The 23,267-nt window shown below is 42.4% G+C and overlaps 1 protein-coding gene across 2 annotated transcripts in view; it reads right to left on the bottom strand.

The window, feature by feature from the left end:
- LOC124721210 overlaps window positions 1-23,267 on the bottom strand; it is a 526,868-nt gene that overhangs the window by 163,453 nt on the left and 340,148 nt on the right. For both annotated transcript variants that reach the window (XM_047246062.1, XM_047246061.1), the window contains exon 3: window positions 1,167-1,274. In XM_047246062.1, the coding sequence (XP_047102018.1) occupies window positions 1,167-1,274 (108 nt within the window). The remainder of the gene's footprint in view (window positions 1-1,166; window positions 1,275-23,267) is intronic.

Below are 23,267 nucleotides of genomic sequence, written 5' to 3'. Positions count from 1 at the left end.
GCTCAGGGGGGGGGGGGGGGGGGGGGGGCCTAAGGCTTCGTGTCGTGCAGTCATCAAGGGTACACGAGTGGGCCAGCGGCTCCGAAAGCCCATATCGATGTTTCGTTGAATGACGCTTGTTGATAGCCCAGCACTGACATCTTCATCAATTTGCGGAAGGGTAGCACTTCTGTCACGTTTAACTATTCTCTTCAGTCGTCGCTGGTCCCGTTCTTGTAGGATCTTTTTCCGGCCGCAGCGATGTCAGAGATTTGATGTTTAACCGGATTCCTGATATTCTCGGCACACTCGTGAAATGGTCGTACGGGAAAATACCCACTTCATCGCTCCCTCGGAGATGCTGTGTCCCATCGCTCGTGCGTCGATTGGAACACCACGTTCAAACTCACTTAAATCTTGATAACCTGGCATTGTAACAGCAGTAACCGATCTAACAACTGTGCCAGATGCTTATGGTCTCACATAGGCGTTGCCGACGGCAGCGCCGTATTCTGCCTGTATTTGAATACGCATGCCTACACCAGTTGCTGTGGCCCTTCAGTGTATATTCGCCGCAGTAACGCTCTCTTTTTGATCGCCCCTCATATTAGTTTCTGTTGCTTTTTAAAGAGAAAAATCGAAATTGTGAACATTTTTCGTACATATTGTAACTGAAATTATGATAAATGCCTAAAACTTCTAAGTATAACGCCAGTAATTAAATAAAAGTTGTGGCGAGTAACACCTTGAAATATTAGGTCATTCGATTCCTTTATTCATAACTGGACAGACTTTTTTGTATTAATTGTTACTACAGGACTTCTCTTCTTGTTTTACGAGACTGTAGAGTGGTCCTGAGTAAAAGTAGAATCAGCCGGCGGCTATGAAGGTCCGATAGAAAGTTCGGGAAATTAATATTTTCTGGTAGTCAAGAAATTGCAGCCTTCTAGTACAGAAAATCCTGTAAACATTGTCTGGCGGCTGTTATTAGGTATGGAAGCTCTTGTAATTGGTTGTAATGGAAACCACGTCTTGAGGGTGCGACGACAGGGATAGAAAGAAGGTACCTTTACTCAAAGGGGTTTGAAAAAGGAGCCCATATATCTTAAAACAGACCACCCGTGAATGCAGAGGGGCGCGCTCTTCTTTCACTGCAGATAAGTAAAGCCTGGAAAAGGCACACTTACCTTTGGCGGCGGCGTCTTCGGCGACCTCGGGGGCTGGCCGGGCGCGGCCCAAGTAGCCCTTCTTGAACAGCACATCCTGCCGCGGCGTCGTTATCTTGGTGTACTCATCTGGAACACAAAGAAAACCAAGCGCGGGATCAGTATCTGACACTGGTTTGAAACAGAATATCGCTTACTGCCCGTCAAGACCATTTCAGAAGTAAAGTCCATTAAAGGTGCTAAGTGTTTTTTATGAAAGGGAAACTGCTTGAGAAGTGAATGAAGCACGTTTTTAGCCAATCCTCGATGTTATTCAATCCGTACACTGAACGCGAAACCAACGATAAATGTCTAGGAGTAATTGAAGATCAAGAAGAAGAAATCTAAACTTTGTGGTTTGCTCATGGCATTGTCAGTTGAATGGGATGGATACTGTCTTGCAAAGAGATTATAAGATGAACATAAACGAAAATGAAACAAGGTTAACGGAATGTAGTCGAATTAAGTCAAGCGATGATGAAGGAAATGAGACATTAAAGGTAGTACCAGGAGTTTTTCTATTCGGGTGGCAATATAACTGAAGCTAGCCTAAGTAGACAAGATATAAAATGAAGACTGGCTATAACATGAAAATCATTTGTCAAAAAGAGGAATTTGTTGATGTCGAACATAAATTCAAGTGTTAGGAAGTCTTTCCTGAAGGGATACCTTGTATCGTTAGACAAGAAGACGTATGAAACGTGGTGCCACAGATAAATGCTGGAGATTAGATGAGTAGATAGAGTAACTAATGAGGAGATATTGAATCGAACTGGGAAAAAAGAAGGCACAACCTGACTAGAAGAAGGGATTGGTTGATAGAACCCATCATGTGGCTTGACAGAATCGTCAGTTTGTTAATGAAAGGAAATGTGGAGGGTGAAAACTGTAGAGTAGACCAAGGGATGAATACAGCAAGCAGGTTCAAATAAATGTAGGTTGCAGTGGTTATTAGAAGATGAAGAGAACTGCACAGGATAGAACAGCATAGCGTTATGCTTCAAACCTGTCTTCGGACTGAAGACCGCGACAACTACATTTTCATGTTTCCCAATATTGCATTAAAAACTACAGTCAGGTTGATAGTATTTAATGTTACGTTAACAGCAAGATGCACTACGATAGCCTAATAAAGTCCAGGAAATACTTGATTCACTCAACAAATTCTTTGCAGAAAAACGGATGTAAAGAATGGTTCAAATGGCTCTGAGCACTATGAGACTTAACTTCTGAGGTCATCAGTCCCCTAGAACTTAGAACTACTTGAACCTAACTAACCTAAGGACGTCATACACATCCATGCCCGAGGCAGGATTCGAACCTGCGACCGCAGCGGTCGCGCGTTTTCAGACTGTAGGGCCTAGAACCGCTCGGCCACTCCGGCCGGCCTGTATAGAATGGTCCCTATACATATTTATTCCAAATAATTTTCTATTTTCACTTCTACTTGGTATTAAATACATCTTTCATCTACATATGTCATTAGATAAATTTACAGAGGGAGGTGACGGAGTGGTTCATACAGGCGGCTCTTATTCGGGAGGGCCATACTTCAAATCCTCTTCCGACCATTCTGATTTATGTTTCCCATGATTTCGCTAAATCACTATAGATTGATGCCGGGTTGTTTCCTTTGAGTACACAACTGTCGGTTTGCTGCCCCACTTGTCCACCTGAGAAGCTGTTCTGTATTTAGTGCACACGTATTCGATGAGACTTTAGACTTCTCATCTACTCCTTCTGTTCTATAAGTCAACTTAACTCGAGGTGGTCAGTGTTAGCGTGATTCGCACTGAAGATAACAAATTATAATGTTTACAAGAAACCAGTTACAAACTCAATGTGGCAGACTGTTGCTCCGGATAGACGCTGAACTCAGTTGTCTATTATTTTGTAGTGGACAGGTGAGGATCAACAGTAATGGGAACGTAGAGGAATCCTCAAAGGAGGAAATGCAAAGGGGCATGATGGGATACCGATACGATTCTGTACAGAGTATGCGAAAGAACATACTCCTCTTCTAGCAGCAGTTCACCGAGAGTCCCTTGAGGAGCGAAGCTCTCCTAATGATTGGGGAAAAAAGTGGCAGGTCATTCCCGTTTTCAAAAAGAGTCGTCTCTCAGACGCAGAGAACTATATGCCTATTTCAGTGACGTCAGTCTACTGTAGAATTCTAGAACACGTTTTGTGCTCGTGTATTACGTCCTTTCTGGAGACCGGAAATCTCTTCTGTACGAATCAACAGTCTGAAACTCAGCTCGCTTTATTCATTCATGAGACCCAGAGGGCAGCAGATACCAGCGCCCTGGTTGATGACGCGCTGCTTGACCTCCAGCAGGCGTTCATTATGGTTCTGCACTGTCGCTTAGTGAACAAAATACGAGTGTAGAGGTTAACTGATTAGATTTGTTATTGAAATGAAGAGTTCATATCAAATAGAACACAAAACATTATTCTTAATGGAGAGAAATCTTTAGAGTTCGGGACCATTACTCTCGACAGTATATATAAACGACCCAGTGGATTACGTCGGAATTTCCATGTTGGTTTTCGTGAATGATTCTGTTGTATACAGAGAAGTAGCAACACTAGAAAATTGCAGCGAAATGCAGGAAGATGTCCAGGGGATTTGGGCTTACTGCAGTGATTGGCAGTTGATCTTCATTATAACATACGTAAAGTATTGCGTACGGTTAATCGGAAATACACCTATTGTACGATAACACCATAGCAGTGACATCCATTATATATCAGGAAGTACGCCTACTGAGCGATTTAAAGAGGATCGCCCACACAGAACGAATTGCAGGAAAGGCAGATGCCAAACTGAGATTGATTGGAAGGTTCTCCTTAGAAAGCGTAATCCACCCCAAAAGGACGTAGCTTACGGGAGTCTCGTTCAACAGATACCTGAATATTGCTTGTCGGCCTGGGATCCGTACCAGAAAGGGTTAACAGAAGAAATAGAGTATGTAAAGTAGAAAACAGAGCATTTCCATGCAGGTTCGTTAAGCAATAGCAAGGGAATAACGGAGATGCTCACCCAACTCCAGTGGCAGACGTTACAAGAGAGGCGTTGAGCATCACGGTGTGGTTTACAGTTAAGATTCCGTGAGCGGACTTTTCAAGAAGATATTGCTTCGTCATAAGAAAATCCCACGAAAAGACCATAAAGGTAAAATTAGAGACTTCGAGCTCATACGGATTGTTACCAACAATCGTTTTTCCCGCTCACCATTTACGAGTGTAACAGGAAAGGGGGGAGGTGGCCGTGGTACAATAACTATCCTCCGTCACACACCATAAAGTGTCTTCTGGAGTTTAGATGTAGATGTAGATGTAAACGGTGGAACATCTGCCGTGGTGCGCATCGACCACCAGGAAGGAGTCACTTTATTACGAGGCAGGCGAGGACAAGGCCAACAGCGTCACTGTCCACCGCTTGGTGACTTGTGACTTCATCGCTAGAGTAAAACATGTCAGGGTTAAAGCCGTTACAAAATAGAGATCAGCTGAATGAATGCTCCGATTTTTCTCAAATTGTTTATCTATGGAAACGTGTTATACAGATAAAATTTCACAAATATCCAGTCCGTCTTTGGTAAGATTTAGCAGACGGTAGATTAGATTAATCATTTTACAACAGCACACTCGCCTTGCTAGTGACCACACGAGGTGGTGTAGTGGTTACCACACTGGAATTGCATTCGGGAGGACGACGATTCAAATCCGCGTCCGGCCATCCAGAGTTAGATTTTTCGTGATTTCCCTAAATCGCTCCAGGCAAATGCCGGGATGGTTCCTTTGAAAGAATACGGCCGATTTCTTTCTGCAACCTTGACACCATCCGAGCTTGTGCTCCCCCTCTAATGACCTCCATGTCGACCTTAAACCCAGTTTTCCTTCTTTTTTCTTCCCTTGATAGTGACTTGACACCCTGTCGAACCACGACACATGATCATTGTTTTTCATTAGTATGAATCGGATCGTCACTCGGATCTGCCTTAACTGACTGGATGCGCATGAACTGGCTTCTAGGAATCTAATCAACTGGAAAATCTTCGCTGCTCCTACGAGGGCCTGCTGAAAAGTAAGACATCCGATTTTTTTATTCTGTACTCACTGTCGGTTCGGGTATTACATGTCATGCATTTCACTCTGTCGGCTTTCCTGTTACGCTGACATAAGTTGCAATCCTCTGCTCTTGGAGGGCTCCGAATTGTAGCGTATAGTAAGGCGGTGTGTAATATAACTATGTCGGTGCTTGAGAAACAGCTTACCGTAATCGAGTTTCGAATTCGAAGAGCTCGTCCACACTTGGAGAATCCTCTATTTCAGCATGGCAATTCCAGACCACACACGAGGGCTGCGACATCCGCAGCAGTCCGGCGCCTTGTGTTCACTGTCATCGATTATCTTACATACAGTCCCGACTTGGCCCCAACCGATTTGTATCTGTTTTCAAAATTTAAATAGCGCCTCGAGGACTTTCATTTGATAGCGATGAAGCGGTACAAGCAGAGGTAAGGTTGTGGCTCCCTCAACAAAATCAAACCATCTATAATGACGGTATCAACAAACTGGTCGCTCGTTGGGAGAAATGTGTTCGTCACCAGGTTGACCAAACATGTAAAAATGAAGAATTAAGATTTACAATGTGAATAACTTTTGTTTAAAAAGCTTTAAGAGGTCTCACATAAAAAATTCGGAAGCATTACTTTTCGACATGCCCTCGTATAAAGTTTTCTTCGATACTTTCACTTGATGCTCAGCTACTACATTTGTTGTCTTTTGTTTTTGAACAAAAGACAGTCCTAAATTTTACGCACGATACAAATCGATTTTCATCAAAGATGGAAATTCAGTCGCAAACCATACCTTTGATACATAGATCGATAATGTAACAAACATGCTCAAATATAACAAAATAAAATACATCATATTTGAAAAATAGCATTTACGATCTTATTACGTAAGTAAAAAATTATAATACAATCAAATATTACACACACACACACACACACACACACACACAGATCCTGGTGTTAGTAATAGCTTGATTATATTTAGGTACCGTTTGAAAATGAGCCACAGTAGCAATGAGTAAAAAAACATATCATTACAATGCAGTAACATTGTTCCTCTAAATAATTTCAGGTTTGGTTCATTCAACAACACTACGTCCTATGCCTTTCCTCATCCTTTACCAACTAATTTCAGTGTCAATGAAACTTTCCTTCCTTTCTTTTATACGGGTACTTAACAGTCCCTCGATATTTGTTTGGTGTATATAGGGAAAACGAGTTGTAAAGAAGGTTTGCGCTAGATATAGAGACAGCAGACAGAGAAGCTACGTCGAATACGGATCAGGATAGTATTTAAGTGCTGCAATTAACAACTATCCTGTGTATGTGTACTGGCTCATATCGCTAGCTATAATCTCAGATTTTTCGCATAAACCAAATTTCAATTGTTAGTGAAGCGAGCGGCAACCTTCAAATCAGTCGTGGTACTGACAAACCGCAATTTGTCTACGAACGAACTTGCTTACAAAACGATTTGATTATAGGATATATTTTGGGTTACTGTCGTAGTTAGATATGTATCAGGTTCAATTAGCTCGCGATATTGAATGTGTAGATCTCTGGGTAGCGCGGATATTCAGGTGTTAGTTCAAAAAATGTGTGCGTTAGACAGATAATTTTGCGAAAACTTACCATCAAGACGTTTTCTTTGACGCTCAATGGAACACCCACAGATGACGTTTATTGAACACAGATTGCCGTGACTGCTCGACATACTTCCTACAGGAGGTCGGCAGAATGTTTGTGATCATTCTTTCTGAATTTCGTCTTTAACATTATACACCCCTGTCAGGCCTATTATATCATAACTCGGTAACCTGAAGAAGTTCTAAGAATGAAAATCGTAGCTCAATAAATTTGCGATAGTACAGCTGAGATTGTTTTTATTAACCATTAAAATTTCTGGAAGTTGCGGTGTTTAACGACATGAAGATTATTATGGCCCATACAGGGATCGCGAAGAGAGTTTATGTATTTCTCTTTTATTGGCTATCGGGTCGTATCTATTCAGCCATCTCAGTAATTTAAAGAAGATACGATAGCATAATGGAGACGATTTTCTTGACAGTTGCGACGGTACGAACGTAGGTACAACACAACGCCCAGTCCCCGAGCGGAGAAAATCTGCGACACGGCAGGCAATCGAACCCGAGCCCCTTAGGTTAGGAATCTGCCGCGCTGATTGCAGAGCTACTGAGGTGGACGAAGTATTAGGTTAATTACAGCACTTTATTACGTATATGAGCACTCATTTCCCGTTTTTTATGCTGGTCGCTTGAGTGAAAAGTGAAATGAAAATTTTCCTCTATCGCCTCTTTACAATCTTGTGTGTTGTACAAAAGTAAATCTGCTAACTGATGACTACACAGCTCTGTACTTTCCAGTAAATAATACAGGTTTCGAAGTCTCCAAACTTCCTCAGTTTACCAGAGGGTTATGTCTGTCACGCGCCGTAGCACGAGCGGATGGATCAAAACATAATGCCTTCTGTGTCATAAAAAATTGAATAATGAACATATAACTGCGGGAAATAGCACAGATGATAGCCTGAAGTGTCCTATACTCAAAATTACCGTTCAGCTTAGTCATCGTGGATTTTTACATTTTTGCGCCATCACTACACCGAGGTTATGAGAGAAACAGGCCGCGGCGCGTACGTCACGAAGGCAGATCTGAGCTCGCTCGCTCAACTCAGCAAACAAACTACGTTTCAGTACCTGTTAATTCGTAACTAGCTGTGTAAGTACAAACGAGAATTCCATCTTCTACTGGAATCCGCTATTATGGGGTCTTACTGTTACTAGTCATACAATGATCGGAAGTCCACAGGCCCACTTATAATTTGTTACGGCTGTATTGGGGTACAATAAAATTAAAATTATGCCAAAATGATTATCAGTGGCATAAGGCACCACTTCTTGTATGAAATTAGGACTGTTAAACAGAAGAGACTAAATGCTATAAACAAGCCTTCTACCATGTATATCGAGTACTGATCTTAAATTAAATTTTGTTGTAGCACTGTTAATCAGTAAGGCTTCATAATAGCAGATTCCAGTATAAGATGTCAATCTGATTAGTACATACACGCCCAGCTGCGAGGTAACAGTTTAAAAACGTATTTTGTCTGCTGAGCTGAGCGAGCGAATGAGTTCAGGCGTACCTTCGGAACGTACGCGTCGCGGCCTGTCTTTCTCGTGGGCCTCGCACTAAAAACACGCATAAAAACCAGTTAGGAACCATTCAGGGTTTTGCTTCTTGAACCATGTTTTTAAAGCGGTTTTAACATCATTCATGAAGCAAGCGTAAGTGTACGCTGTAACAGACATCAGCAATGTGTGGCGTTGGCTGAAAAAGTTTGGTAACGAAGAAATGGAAATCCAGATAAACCGCGCAGCGGACAGCCGGCATCTGTCACAGATGCCAGTTGAGGACGCGTTGAGGAAAAGATTCGAGGGAAAGGACCCGTTAGAGTTCCCCATCAACAGCGAAATTTATGTAACCAAACTTAAGGAGACAATAAGAACGAGGGGACCATACCATCACGTCAGTGCACGCCCCCGTACCTCATTTTTCACAACCAAAGCGACTGAAAAAAGGGGCTGATCACTGGTGCCCCATACACCTTAAAGTCATGATTTTGCCCCGTATGACTTCTGTTTGGACCTATGAAAGATAACCTGGGTGGTTACATATTCAATGACTTGGATGAGGTTAAAACAGGGGTCAAGAAGCAAAACCTTGAATTTCTCCAAACAGGTTTTGTTTCTTGGGTTCGACGATAGCGCAAATGTGTACAGATGCATAGTGATTTTGAACGGTAGTGTTGTGAAAAGGACAGTTCAGGCTATGGTCTGTACTAATTCCGCTGTTATACGTTCATTATTAATTTTTTATGACACGGGAGACATTTCTGTTTGATTCACCATCTTACTTAGAAACAATGTCTATTGATGGAAACGTAAAAAGTCTGTAAAAAATTGTACCCCATTATTATAACATCTGAGATTCCAGAACGTACAGTGGATTGTTTCATCCATAAGCCGAAAGCAAGTACTAGCATGTTATCAGATCCGCGAATGATGTGAAATGTTTTCACACAAGTTTCTTTTTTGTCGATGCCTGTTTACAGTCTAGTAAAATTATTGGAAAATAATAGTGTTGTGGCTACAGCATTCAGTCTGAAAAATCAAGGAGCAGCAACAATCCACGTTGTATCTGTCCTACAAAAATAAACGGTCGTTTTGAAGGGAGTGTTCTCAGCTAGCCTTGCAGTATTTCACAAGTAAATTAATGTACATGTTTCGACAAATTACCTTAAGAGCCCTGTGTGACGATGTCATATTCGTTTGTCGTTACTTCTTTTCACTAGCGCTGATCGCAACTGTGACACAATCATTGTATTCTGATACGCACGTTTCACAGTAAAGAGAACAATTATATTTCCTTTTCTGTCAACATTTCCAGCCATGTTCATAGTAAAAAAAGAACTGTGTGGTTTTTGGATCAGTGCACGGTGTCTAATGAAACTGTCAGAATCGAAATTCTTCCGTTTACAAACATTCTCTGCCGTACAAGTTATAGCTGAAGAAACAAAAAGACTTGACTACTAAAGAATACTAGAAAATGAGAACCGGCATAGTGAGCACCATACTAGTATAGAGTGTCTGTAACATCATTCAGGGTTTCCGTGACTTGGTAAATACAGGCTCATTTCATCCTATATCCTAGTGCAATTACCCGTTGTGTTCGACATGTTCACTATAATTTGGTTAATTTCGCAGAGCATGCGTACAATTCTGTTTTAATTTTTCTGCAGTTCGTGTTCGGCAAGTTACGCTGTTGTTTTGCAAGGCGGCAGAGAACCTGAAAGTAATCCGATATTCAACTGGTCACCGCATAGATTATGGATAAACTCAAAGAATTTAAGAGTAATAGTAGATCAGTGAAGCATCTGTACACGAATATGAAATAAAAATCTTTGAGTTAGCTACATACCCTTGTCTGTTTTTGTTTCTCTTAGACTGGTGAGTTTTTTAACGGTGCGGCGATAGAATGAGAATAAAACCATCATTTCGAAATCCCATGCATTCACTACTTGGTCGATTCTTCGAAACAAGTGTACGTGAGAAGACTAAACAGTTTTGCGGTGGCTTGGAAGATATTGGCAGCCCGCTAACAGCTCTGTTGCTTAAAGTTTGCTTTCTTAGCCTACGTTTTTAACGAGTCGCTGTTATTTGGCGGTACCGCTACCGTCTTCACACCTAAACCAACCGTACGGACTACAAGCGTCAGCAGTTGTTCCTCGCAGTACAATAGCTGCTGAAAAGGAAGATAAACAGTATCTTCTCACAAAGGCATTTATAGACTGTAGATTCCAAACATAACGACTTACTCTCTTTATTTTTTCGCGATGATAAAAAAAATAGTAAGAGAAACAAAATAGCTCCTTACGTTGGGTAGGCATCACCTCCGATCGATCAGGTCTTTGAATGGCACCATAACGGCCAACAAGGAATAGATTTTCGAAAAATTCTTTGTTTCTGCGTAGTTCACCCAGAGAAGCACAAACGTAGTAATAGATTGCGAGGACGAACATGTTTCAGAAATATTTGCCGATGAAGTTGATAAAACTGTTATAGGCATAGAAAAACATAAAAAATTAAGCAGTAAAGACGTAAAAATAGACGTGATAAAAGTACAAATGCAAGGGTTGCAAGCGAAACTTTCGGAATTACTTACAGAATGCCCGTGTAAAAGATGCTTATTTCAAAAAAACTGTAATTGCTCTAATTAAAAAGAGGAAAATATTAAGCTTTGCCGCGCGGGATTAGCCGAGCAGTCTAGGGCACTGCAGTCATGGACTGTGCGGCTGGTCCCGGCGGAGGTTCGAGTCCTCCCTCGGGCATGGGTGTGTGTGTTTGTCCTTAGGATAATTTAGGTTAAGTAGTGTGTAAGCTTAGGGACTGACGACCTTAGCAGTTAAGTCCCATAAGATTTTACACACATTTCTTTTATTAAGTTTTTACTGCTAAAGAACAAGCTGATTTTAAAAGTGGGTATGGGTTAAAGGGTCATCTTCAAGTTATGAACGATGTTATAGGAAAAAAATAAATTAATGTTTCGATAAAATCGATTCTGAGACCACTGAGAACCAAAGAATGGGTCTACAAATATCACTTCATGTAAATCATGTAACGTCAACCGCAGTACATTAAGAGATAATAGAAAATTCAGAAAGGAAGAAAGTGACTTCTCTTTCGTCAAAACTGTTTTTTATGACGTGACTTTTCAGGCTCTGCCACCGGATGTCGTTATGTAAATCCCATAATATTTCTTGGAGGCAACTTTTAAAAACCGTGAGGTGGCCAGTAGTAACCTGATGGTATCGAACAGCTGCCTTTAAGAAATATTGTGAGATTTGCGCAACGTGATCCGGCTGCAGATACGAGATCCATATATTTTCTGTGAACTATGAAGAATCTTCTGAATCACTATAGTGTTATGAAGAAGGAATAATTATCGATCCGTCTTACGCATCTTCGAGTTCCGGATAACGTTTGAATTTACTTTACCTGCACAGAAACTTCAACAAGAAATGGAAAAACTCAACAGAAAAGTATACAAAACGAAATAATCAGCACTCTGAAATGAATACAGCGAAGACTGGCAATAATGTTATTGACCCAGTTGAAGAATTCGAGTACTTAAGTCAGTCGAAATAAATAAGCGAATGAGTTCTCAAAGAATAAACAAAAATACGAATGGCGTGGAAATCGTTAAAAAAGTTGGACACCATTTTCAGAGTACTTTGGCAGTTTTTCTGGACAGAAAATCTAGGACACTGAATCAGCAAATTACGCAGAAATTTGAAGTTGTCGGACTTAAAGTCGAAAAACAAACATTGAGAATAGCGAGAAACGACCAGAAGACTAACTAACTGACAGAAAGAAAAGAGTACATCATGTTACATAGGGACTGCTAACAAAATGGAATCCAGATGGACTTGGTATATAGCCAGATTCGCTTTCAGAAGATAGCCCAGAACCCTGGTTTCATTTCTTGGTGGGAACAAAACAACACGTTGTCCTGGAGAGCCGGCCGGAGTGGCCGAGCGGTTCTAGGCGCTACAGTCTGGAACCGCGCGCCCGCTACGGTCGCAGGTTCGAATCCTGCCTCGGGCATTGATGTGTGTGATGTCCTTAGGTTAGTTACGTTTAATTAGTTCTAAGTTCTAGGGGACTGATGACCTCACCAGTTAAGTCCCACAGTGCTCAGAGCCATTTGAACCATTTGTCCTGGATAGTTGTCTACAGACAGAAGTAATTTCTGGCATGTTGCAGGAAGTGTAATAGTATTGCTGCGCTTCGTGTCATGTTTGAACTTAGAGGATAGTGCCAGCTGTGATGTATTATAGTAACATCTAGTGAGAACCTGGCGAGCTACTAAATACGGACCAGCTCTAAATGTAGACAAGTACAAAGTTGTATACTTCACGAAACATGGTAGATTTTGATCATACGATTAACGAGTGACAAATACGAGTTGAAATAGGTTCATAAAATGAGTGACTTCGGCACATTCATACGGTAACTGACACTGCGAAAGTTCTACGAATAAGTTTATTTATAAAAGAATTGTTCTTTCTATACCCGGCTAGAATTAAAGTATGTGAGTTTGTGCCTAGTTTGACCAACGGGGAGAGCTAATGTGTACGAAGAAGAGCAGCGCGTCTGATATCAGAATGCTTTCGCCCAGGCGAGAATGCAGTGGAAGTAATATCTAAACTAAGCTGTCTAATATCTTGCGAAAACTTACTCACAGAACGCCACTGTCTTGTATTTAAAGTAGAACCAATACGTAGTTTTATGTTCTGGGAATGCTAGGTCAAGGAAACAAGACTAAAAACACTTCGCGCTGAAGCATGTTAGTGACTACATCTTCCACATTCCATCCTTTATGAAAATTGCTAAAAACTGATATATGGAATCATGAAAGATGCCGTATGTCATGTTATCTTTGATTTTCGTAGTATATACTTGCAAAATTTAACGAGGTTGGTATTTTATTAAGCACTGAACACGATGACAGCCACACGGTAGTCAACATGTTAATAGATATTAGGGCAAGTTTTGTAGGATGTAATTTCCTCACAGTTAATTGCACCATCTGTGCAATGTTTGAGTCGCCGAGTAATTCCGAATGACCAACTTAGTCATCAAAGTACCACATACACTGAGGTGACAAAAGTCATGAGATACCTGCTAATATCTTGTCGGGCCTCATTTTGAATCGCGTAGTGGAACAGCTCGAAATGACACGGACTCAACAAGTCATTAGAAGTCCCCTGCAGAAATGTTGAGCCATGCTGCCTCTACAGCCATCCATGACTGCGAAAGTGTTGCCGGTGCATGGTTTTGTGCTCCAACTGACCTCTCGATAGGTCCCATAAATGATTAATGGGATTCATGTCGAGCGATCTGGGTCGCCAAATCATTCGTTCGAAGTGTGTAGAATGTTCTTCCAACCTATTACGAACAATTGTGACCCGATGAGATGATAATTGCCACCTATTCCATCGTTGCTTGGGAACATGAAATCCCTGAATGGCTGCAAATGGTAGCCATGTAGTCAATGATAGGTTCAGTTATACCAGAGGACCCACTCCATTGCACGTGAAAACAGTCCAAACCATTATGGAGCCATCACTGGCTTGTACATTGCCTTGTTGACGACTCGAACCATACCATCAGCTCTTATAAACTAAAATTGGGACTCCTCTGACCAGGTCAGTCGGTTAGCGTCCAATCGATACGGTCACTAGCCTAGGAGAGGGGCTGCAGACGATGTGCTGTTAGCGAAGGAACTCGCGTCGGTCGTCTGCCACCATGGCCAATTAACGCCATATTACACCGCACTGCCCAGACGCATACGTTCGTCGTACGTCGCACATTGATTTATGCTGTTACTTCATGTGTCGTCGACACTTTTCTGTTTGAAGTGTCGCCGAGCCCGAGGTTGACGCTCTTTGACCATTATAAGGAAATTTGTAGGCACGTTCGAGCCTCATTTCGAACTTCTGTGCTGTAATGGGAGAAAGTGACGAGGTTTCAAAATGATGGACTTTTAATTTTGTTGCGCAGTGTATTTTGGGCGTGATATGGTGATTTTCTTTGTCGTTTGTACGTAGATGGTGAACGGAATTTGTGTATGAAACATGAGATTTTTGCATTCAGTTCCTCAACAATATAGTAAGTGCTCATAAACTTAGGATTCTTACGAACTTATTTTTCTCTCCTCTGATCTTTATTCAAATGTCTGCAGATGCTCATTTACACACTATATTTTCGAAAGTATTATGTACACTTTAACTACATATACAACCAAGCGAAACAGACTGCTTTCAGCAGTGACGAGATTTTTATTTAAATGACATTTTGAGCTACCCCGGTAAGTTCGTGTTGCTGTTAAACTTCAAGGCACGTGCTTGCGGGGACTTCAAGATAACTTTCTACTATTACACTAGCTCAGACGTGTTCCATTTATAAGGTGTTGTAGGACACAGAGTGTAAACAAATTTGTATTGCACGAATTATATCTGTAAGGTGCACATTTACTGAGCAGCTGCATGAGGTCTTTACAAGGAATATGCTTCAGTTTAGTCCTTGTTTATCTCCTGTTAAATTCCACTTTAATTTTTGCATTGTGCAATGAAAAAGTTCTTGCCACTGCAAAATTTAAAAACAAAGTTAGTCAGACTGCATTTATTCACATATGGGTTACATTCTATATGAAGGGGTAATGTTGCAGGACATTAAAATCCTGGGAGTAGTCTATTATGAACTCACGGGTTAAAGTACTAAGTAGTGCAATGTTTTTAGTGTGGTGAATGTATCCTGGGATGGAGGATGTTTACATGTGATAAAATGGATCCCCAGCTGCGTCTACAATTGTCTGTCACGGTTAGATAATACAGGGACCTGCTGTCCAATTATTTGCTTTAGTTTGTTCGCCTGCAACACCAGCCAGGTGACATTTACACTTGGTGTGACAATGTCCCAACCCGTTTTGATTTACCAAAAGAGACTGAATGTAACAATCCATTCCTCTCTAACTGTGTCTGAATAGTTTGAGGAAGACTTAACGGGACATGTCACCTGACCTCAGTCGTATTGAGCACATCTGTGTCGCCACCCAGCAAGATATGCGCGTCTGCGAATCAACTCTCAACATCTCCTTTAATTGTGACAGGTGATTGAGCGGTCACGGATCATGATAGTTCCCCACGGTCGTCAGTGTCTTGCGCTCATGCCACACACGCCACTAGGTACGTATATCTAGTTCATTATCCGCCTGCTTAGCTGAGTACGCCGGCACGGTAGCTCAGCGTGTTCGGTCAGAGGGTTAGCTACCCTCTGTAACATAAAACCGAGCGAACGGATCAACTATAAACTTGAACGGGTGTCGTGGGACTTCAGCCCTGAACAAATACAACGAACAAAATAAGTTTTTTTAAAAGAAGTTGTAACGTGCTTGCTTCCCATGCAACGGGGCCAGGTTCGATTACCGGCCGGGCTGGAGATTTTCTCAGCTCGTGGACTTGTCTTGCAACTCGGCGGCCGAACTTCCCCGGATGGGGCCTCCCGGCCATCAATGCCACACGATCATTTCATTTTCTAGTTCAATTTGCTGATGAGTGTACTTGAGATTAGGCTATTAAATTTACAAACATTGTTGTAACTGATATACTGTATCGTCTAATGGAATTTTATACAGATTTTTTAAAGTGTAAATAGACTTCACCTGCTTAACTGGACTACGTATACGTCACTATCCGGTGATTGTCTGCAAACGCTGTTTCCCATTCTTTAGGTACTTACGGACAAAGTCCACAAAAATATATACGCAATCGAGATGGTATTTCGTGTGTAGAACAATCAAAAACAATTTCATGAAATGTCCACTGTTTTCGAGACGCACTTTCATCATCGTGAGTGAAAGAGGAGAACTTACAAGGGAGTTGCGACGGATGGGTTCTTGTGGGCAAGAACCAAAGGACTGCAGGCAATGTCACGGGAAAAATCTTCTGTGTTTCAGAGAGTATTTCGGTGACAGATTATCTCCAGGAGGGAGGGGACGGGGACGGCGAACACAAATTACTGTGGTGACCTGCTATTCAAACTGGAAGAGGCGGTGAAAGTGGAAAGGCCAGGGAACCTGCGGAAGCCGACTTCTTATTGCGACACAATGCTTCCGTTCCCAAGGCTTGTGCGACTCTAGACGTTTTGAGAAAGTGCTTTAAGAGCGTGCGTATCTTCCACCCTAACTAACTACATCTCATTATCCAAATCTGAGAACACATCCCAAGTTTGCTACTTACGAGCGATAATGACAGCATCAGGAAATATTTCGGTGCGCAGAAGTGTTTCTTACTTGTTGTTGCTCAAAAGAATTTGAACTATACTGCAGAAAATGAGTTTATATCTTTGGTGAATATGTGGAAAAACTTATAACATTCTTTATTTTTTGTTATTTGAAAATCTTTTTAACAACCTCTATGCTTCTGGGGGTCGATTAACTTCATTGCTGGAGAACTGCAAGTTACCATTATCGAAGAGTTTTCGAGTCGAGGATGACAGTTTGGATTAGGGACAGTAATGAGAGTTGTCAGTGAACCCTCTGTATATTTGCCTAACCCATGTAACCTATCAAGATTAATGCTGGAAAAATTTTGCCTGCCGTTTAAATTAAAGGAAAAGGTATTTTTGTGCTCTATTTCACAGATGACCAGTAAACAGAATGATTGATCCAAGAACGAAAAAGGCTACAATATGATTTCTTAACGGCTTTCTCTTCCGGATCGACTTCAGTTGCATGTGTCTTCTGCAAGATAGCGAGCCGGATGTCCACTATCTTACGCTCTGTTTCTGTACACTATAAAGTAAGGTCAAACTGTCACGAACCCGAAGACTGGCTTGAGCGCCGTAGTCATTTACCAGCCATGTATAACTGGGGGTGAGATGCTCCTGCATTCTTCCGGCTTTGAACTGACTTACCCAGACCAATGTAGTGGGACCTACAATTTAGGTGGTCTCAGAAACACGTCAACACTCGACATTTTTCATTTTCAAAATCATTTATAGAGGTGAAAGACGTGATAATTACCAGATAAAATCCTAAGACTGAGTATCATAACATAGACTCTTATAGCCATAGCCTGGAAGTTTGCGACTGAGGTGTCGAGTCGCAGAACATAATATGGAATTCATATTTACAAATTTTCAGTTTTTTTCTGCCAACATTAGATACTCGATGACTACATAACTCAGTGAAGTTTATTTTTGTGCATAAGCACCAACGGACGCTTATTGTGTTTTCCTTGTTAATAGCGCTTACCAAGCACAATGTTCCAGCGGTTAAAGCAGTGGACTCGTATTTGTGAGGAAGTACAATTGAAATATCCTTCTGCCTATCCACCTTGCTGGGTCTTCATCATATTATAAAGAGTGGTCAAACGGAATTTAACTTACTTTCCTCTGATGTGGTTAAAGTCTTCGTATCTAAGATACGCAGGTTTTACCATCATATAGCATGGACTGTCTTAGACGAGAAGAATAATGGTTTTTAATTTTGTACTTTGTTTCACCGACTTTGACTTAATAAAAAAGGGAAGTTCAGTTTGACATCAACTCTGCATCGACGCCACTATAAATCGAGCATTAGCTCAATCGGACTAGAGGGGTGAAGAAATTCGCCCATAGCCTCGCTTAGAAACCATGCCAGCATTAGATTGAATTGATTAGGAGAAAACGACAGAAAATCTGAATCAGAATAGTCAGACGATGGTTTGGACCCGGCTCCTACCGAAAACAACCAGTCTACAGGAACACAAACCTACGAGGACATGCTGCTAAGTAACTCCACCGAGTTTTTTACGTAAAAGCTCAACCTTTTTAAATAAAACAATGTTATTAACATTCAACATCTTAACTTGTCATGTCTACATGTTTATTTCTCAAAATAGTGACAATGGCGACGAATACATTTCTCATCACGAGAGACCAGTTTGTTGATAGGTCACTGTACAATGTCTGACTTCGTTGACGGAGCCATGTTACCTCTGCTTGCACCGCTTCATCAGTATCAAAGTGAAGTCGTCGAAGGTGTTCTTTAAGTTTTGGAAAGAGATGAAAATTGGATGGGGCCAAGTCGGGATTGTACAGAGGATGATCGATGACAGTGAACCTAACGCATCGGATTATTGCACATGTCTCAGCGCTCGTATGTGGTCTGGCAGTGTTATGCTGAAGGAGAGAGTGTTCCATGTGTGGACGAAGATGATGATAATGATTATGATGTTTGGTTTGTGGGACGCTCAACTGCGCGGTTATCAGTGCCCGTACAAATTCCCAACCTTTGCTCAGTCCAATCTCGCCACTTTTGTGAATGATTATGAAATGATGAGGACAACACAAACACCCAGTCATCTCGAGGCAGGTGAAAATCCCTGACCTCGCCAGGAATCGAACCCGGATGTGTGGACGAACTATTCGGATTCGAAACTCGATTACAGCACGCTGTTTCTCAGTCACCGACATAGTAAAGTTACAAACCGCCATATTAGACGCTTCCATTCGCAGCCCTCTAGCGGCAGAGGTTTCCACCTTGCGTCAGCGAAGGGGGAAAGTCAGTCGAATAATATGCATGTCATTTAATACCTCAGCGGATATTGAGAACAGAATAAAAAATTCTGAGGCATTACTTTTCAGCACGTCTCTGTAACTTTGTAAAGATGAGGCATTGGAATGGTTGATGAATCTCTATCGATATTCTACGGGTGTGACTCGGAGTAACTGGAACAGCATTCAAGCACAGGTCTTCTTAATTCAGCAGCAGCTCGCCAGGTAGTGGATTATCCAGTTCTACTGAAATACTAAACTAAACTAAACTCCGTCCGAACAGGCCTTGGAAGGCCCAACCGTAGCGATCGGCTGCCGTGTCATACTCAGCACACAGGCGCCACTGGATGCGGATATGGAGGGGCGTGTGGTCAGCACACCGCTCTCCCGGCCGTATGCCAGTTTACGAGACCGGAGCCACTACTTCTCAACCAAGTAGCTCCTCATTTTGCCTCACAAGGGATGAGTGCACCCTGCTTGCCAACAGCACTTGACAGACAGGATGGTCACCCATGCAAGTGCTAGCCCAGCCCGACAGCGCTAAACTTCGGTGATCTGACGGAAACCGATGTTACCACTGCGGCAAGGCCGTTGGCACTGAAATACAGGGTGTTAAAATAAAAGTTTTCCATATTTTCAGAGATGATAGTACGGTCCAAAACACGAAAATAGCCCAGTAAAAATGGGCTCTACAATGCGCATCTTAAGAACTATGGGCGCTTTTACATCTTCGTTCTTGTACTGCAAGCTCTTTGCTATTACGAAAAACCTAGACAATGCAGTAAACAAGTGAGTAACTAATGAGCCACATTATTCTGATCTATTTTCTATTACACACGACCTGCACTTGTGAGCCATCGCTGAAGGAGGTGATGAATATGGTGTCAATTGGTTCAATTGGCTCTGAGCACTATGGGACTTAACATCGGAGGTCATCAGTTCACTAGAACTTAGAACTACTTAAACCTAACTAACCTAAGGACATCACACACATGCATGCCCGAGGCATTATTCGAACTTGCGGCCGTAGCGGTCGCGCGGTTCCAGACTGAAGCGCCTAGAACCGCTCGGTCACACCGGCCGGCGAGTATGGTGTCCATTTATATTAAGGCATGCTTCTGTCCGGAGTCTTGGAGAATCACGCATTCTCTGAAAAACTCAATGTTTCACGGATGCCCTGGCAGGCACTGATGACCCGTCCCTGTAGTGTTTGTACATCAATGGGCCTGTATACACCAAAGATTTCAAGTGTCACCACAACCAAAATTCCAAGGGATTAAGCTCGGGGGAATGGGCTGGCCAACGTACTGGACCTCCCCGACCAATACCTTGCACATTAAATGTGAAGTGTTCTCGGACATTTCGGAGGAAATGGGCAAAGATCAACAATCCCTCACAGCTCTTAAGGTATGTGTTTTAGTGCCCTTTCCTACTAGATATTTTTGTCTTGTTTCGGTCCATACTACAACATCTCAAATTATGGAACACTTTTTTAACGCCCTGTATATCTATGAAACTAGTTACTCTGTTGTCCCGCTGACATTTTCAACTGATGGTTGAATGCCCGGTATTATTGAAAAGCCATCAACAGTTGTAGTTAAAGGAGTTCACAGTACGTTCCTTCTGCCAGATGTGATGCTACTAACCAAGGCCACACTAAACAAAGGAGGCGTGTCCTCAACAGCTGCGGCACTTCCATGCAGCGCCATTGAGCCAGCTGAGTTATTTCATTGTGAGCGCCTCCTTCAGCTGTCCATAACTTGGAAGTCGGCCGCCGCAGGCGCTACCATCGCCTGAGCGGCACCGTGAGTGTCGGCGTCGTTCGCATTTTATTTATTCTTTTCCAGCGGCTAGCCGCTTCTTTTTCTGTCAGCATCTCGTGCTGGTTATAATAATAGCTGGCATGCCGTGGCTCGAGCGCGGGCCCGGCACGCTTCGCCGGACTGCACTCCATATAAACGCCGCTCTTTCGCTCGGTTGACGCCAAGCAGACCCACCACTACAACCGATAGACCGCCGCCAGAAGCCAGTTAATTCTATTCTACAACACCTGGGCCATTAAGAAAACATAATTAATGTTTCATAGGGGGAAAGAAAGTAAGCTGCGTAGTTGAAAAATGTCATATTACCGCCTTGAGCTGCTGGTAACATTCTTTATTTCGGCAACCACTTAGGATCGACTGACCATCATCAGGTTCATAAAAGTATTACAGCTTGATTTTAGGTTAAACGCAAAATCATTTCGTGAAATGTTGAAACCATATCGTATTATAAATTAACTATAATTACAGTTATAACCTGAATGAGTACACTGTCTAGCACAGTTTTTATACCTACATTGACGATGTAATTTACACTGAGGTGACAAAAAGTCTTGGGATAACGATGGCGGCTGTACCGCGCACACAAGATATAAAAGAGTAGTGCATTGGCGGAGCTGACATTTGTTCTCAGATGACTGATGTGAAAAGGTTTCCGACGTGATGATGGCCGCACGAAGGGAGTTAACAGGATTTGAACGCGGTATGGTAGTTGGAGCTACACAAATGGGACACTCCATTTCGGAAATAGTTAGGGAACTCAATATTCCGAGATCCACAGTGTCATGAGTGTGCTGAGAATACCAAATTTCAGGCACTACCTCTCACCACAGACAACACAGTGGCCGACAGCCTTCACTTAACGACCGAGAGCAGCAGCATTTGTGTAGAAATGGCCCTGAGCACTATGGAACTAGCGGTCGCGCGGTTCGAGACTGTAGCGCCTAGAACCGCTCGTCAACACCGGCCGGCATTTGTGTAGAGTTGTCAGTGCTAACAGACAAGTAATACCGCGTGAAATAACAGTATAAATCAATATCAGATGTACAACAAACGTATCCGTTAGGACAGTGCGGCGAAATCTGGCGTTAATGAGCTATGGCAGCAAATGACCGTCGCGAGTGCCTTTGATGACAGCACTTCGCCGGCAGCGCCCTTACTGGATTCGTTACCATATCGACTGGAACCTATACAACTGGGAAACCGTGGTCTGGTTATATGAGTCCCGATTTCATTTTTTAAGAGGCGATGGTATGGTTCGAGTGTGACACTGAGCCCACGAAGCCATGAAACCAAGTTGTCAACAAGGCACTGTGTAAGCTGGTGGTTGCTCCACAAAGGTGTGTCCTGTGTTTACATGCAATGGACTGGGTCCTTTAGTCCAACTGACTGAAAATGACCATTTTCACCATTCATGGACTTCATGGTCCCAAACAATGATGGAATTTTTATGGATGACAATCGTCAAATCACCGGGCCACAGCTTTTTGCGACTGGTATGAAGAGCATTCTGGACAATTTGAGCGAATTATTTGCCATCCAGATCGCACAACATAAATCTCATCGAACATTTATGTGACATAATCGAGAGGGCAGTTCGTGCACAAGCTTCTGCACCATCAACACTTGCAAAATTTTGGACGGCTATAGAGGTAGTATGGTTCAGTATTTCCTGTCTGTGACTCAAGCACGCAACGCTACCAGACTGCATTAAATCTTGCGGGTAGGCAGTGGTCATAATGTTTCGACTCATCAGCGTATGTAATCCGTGTCGAGTGTGGTGGCCCATTTATTACGTCATTTACATGAACTATGGAGGAGCTTGGCTGAAATCTCCGTCTGGTTATCCAGTAATATTTACTCTGTGGTTTAACTAGGTTAATTATTCCTACTGTCAGGATGGCTCGTTTGGAAAGGCCACTGTCGATTTTCAGCCTCTTTCTTGTACAGTCTGAGCCTTTGTCTCTAATATAATGATTTCAACGTCAACGAGGCTTTAAGCCCCACTATTTCTTCGTTCCAAGTTTTGTAATTCGAGTTCGGATAACGAATCATATGACAGAGCAGACTATGTGTTTGTGGAATTACTCACAAATAGCCAAAGCTCAAAACAAAGTACTCCATGACACGGACGTGATTGCTCGGTGCTGCCAAAACTACTTTGCACTTGTGTGGCATACATTTGTCGAGAGTTTCTCTGCGTTCCACTGAAATATTCTGGCACTCGTCCAGAAGAGCAAACTGCAACTCTGGAAGTGTTGCGAGAGTAGCTGGTCGGCCCAAGCCCTTCTTTCAGGCATACCCACCTCACTGTTAATGAAGGTATGTCCAGGAAACATCCTAGAATTAGCCTGAAGTGATTTACGGACACTATGCCCATTAGGGGACGAATCAGCTAGGATACCGATATCAAACAAAACATCGGATTGTTGACTTTCGTCTTTGCGTCTTAGACGAATATCGGATTATATGGAGATTCGCGTGTCCACCAGATCTGAT

This window comes from Schistocerca piceifrons, chromosome X (assembly GCF_021461385.2).
Source record: "Schistocerca piceifrons isolate TAMUIC-IGC-003096 chromosome X, iqSchPice1.1, whole genome shotgun sequence".
In the NCBI taxonomy this organism is placed as follows: domain Eukaryota; kingdom Metazoa; phylum Arthropoda; class Insecta; order Orthoptera; family Acrididae; genus Schistocerca; species Schistocerca piceifrons.
Note: the sequence above shows the minus strand (reverse complement) of the source record. Positions and strands in the feature narration are given on the sequence as shown.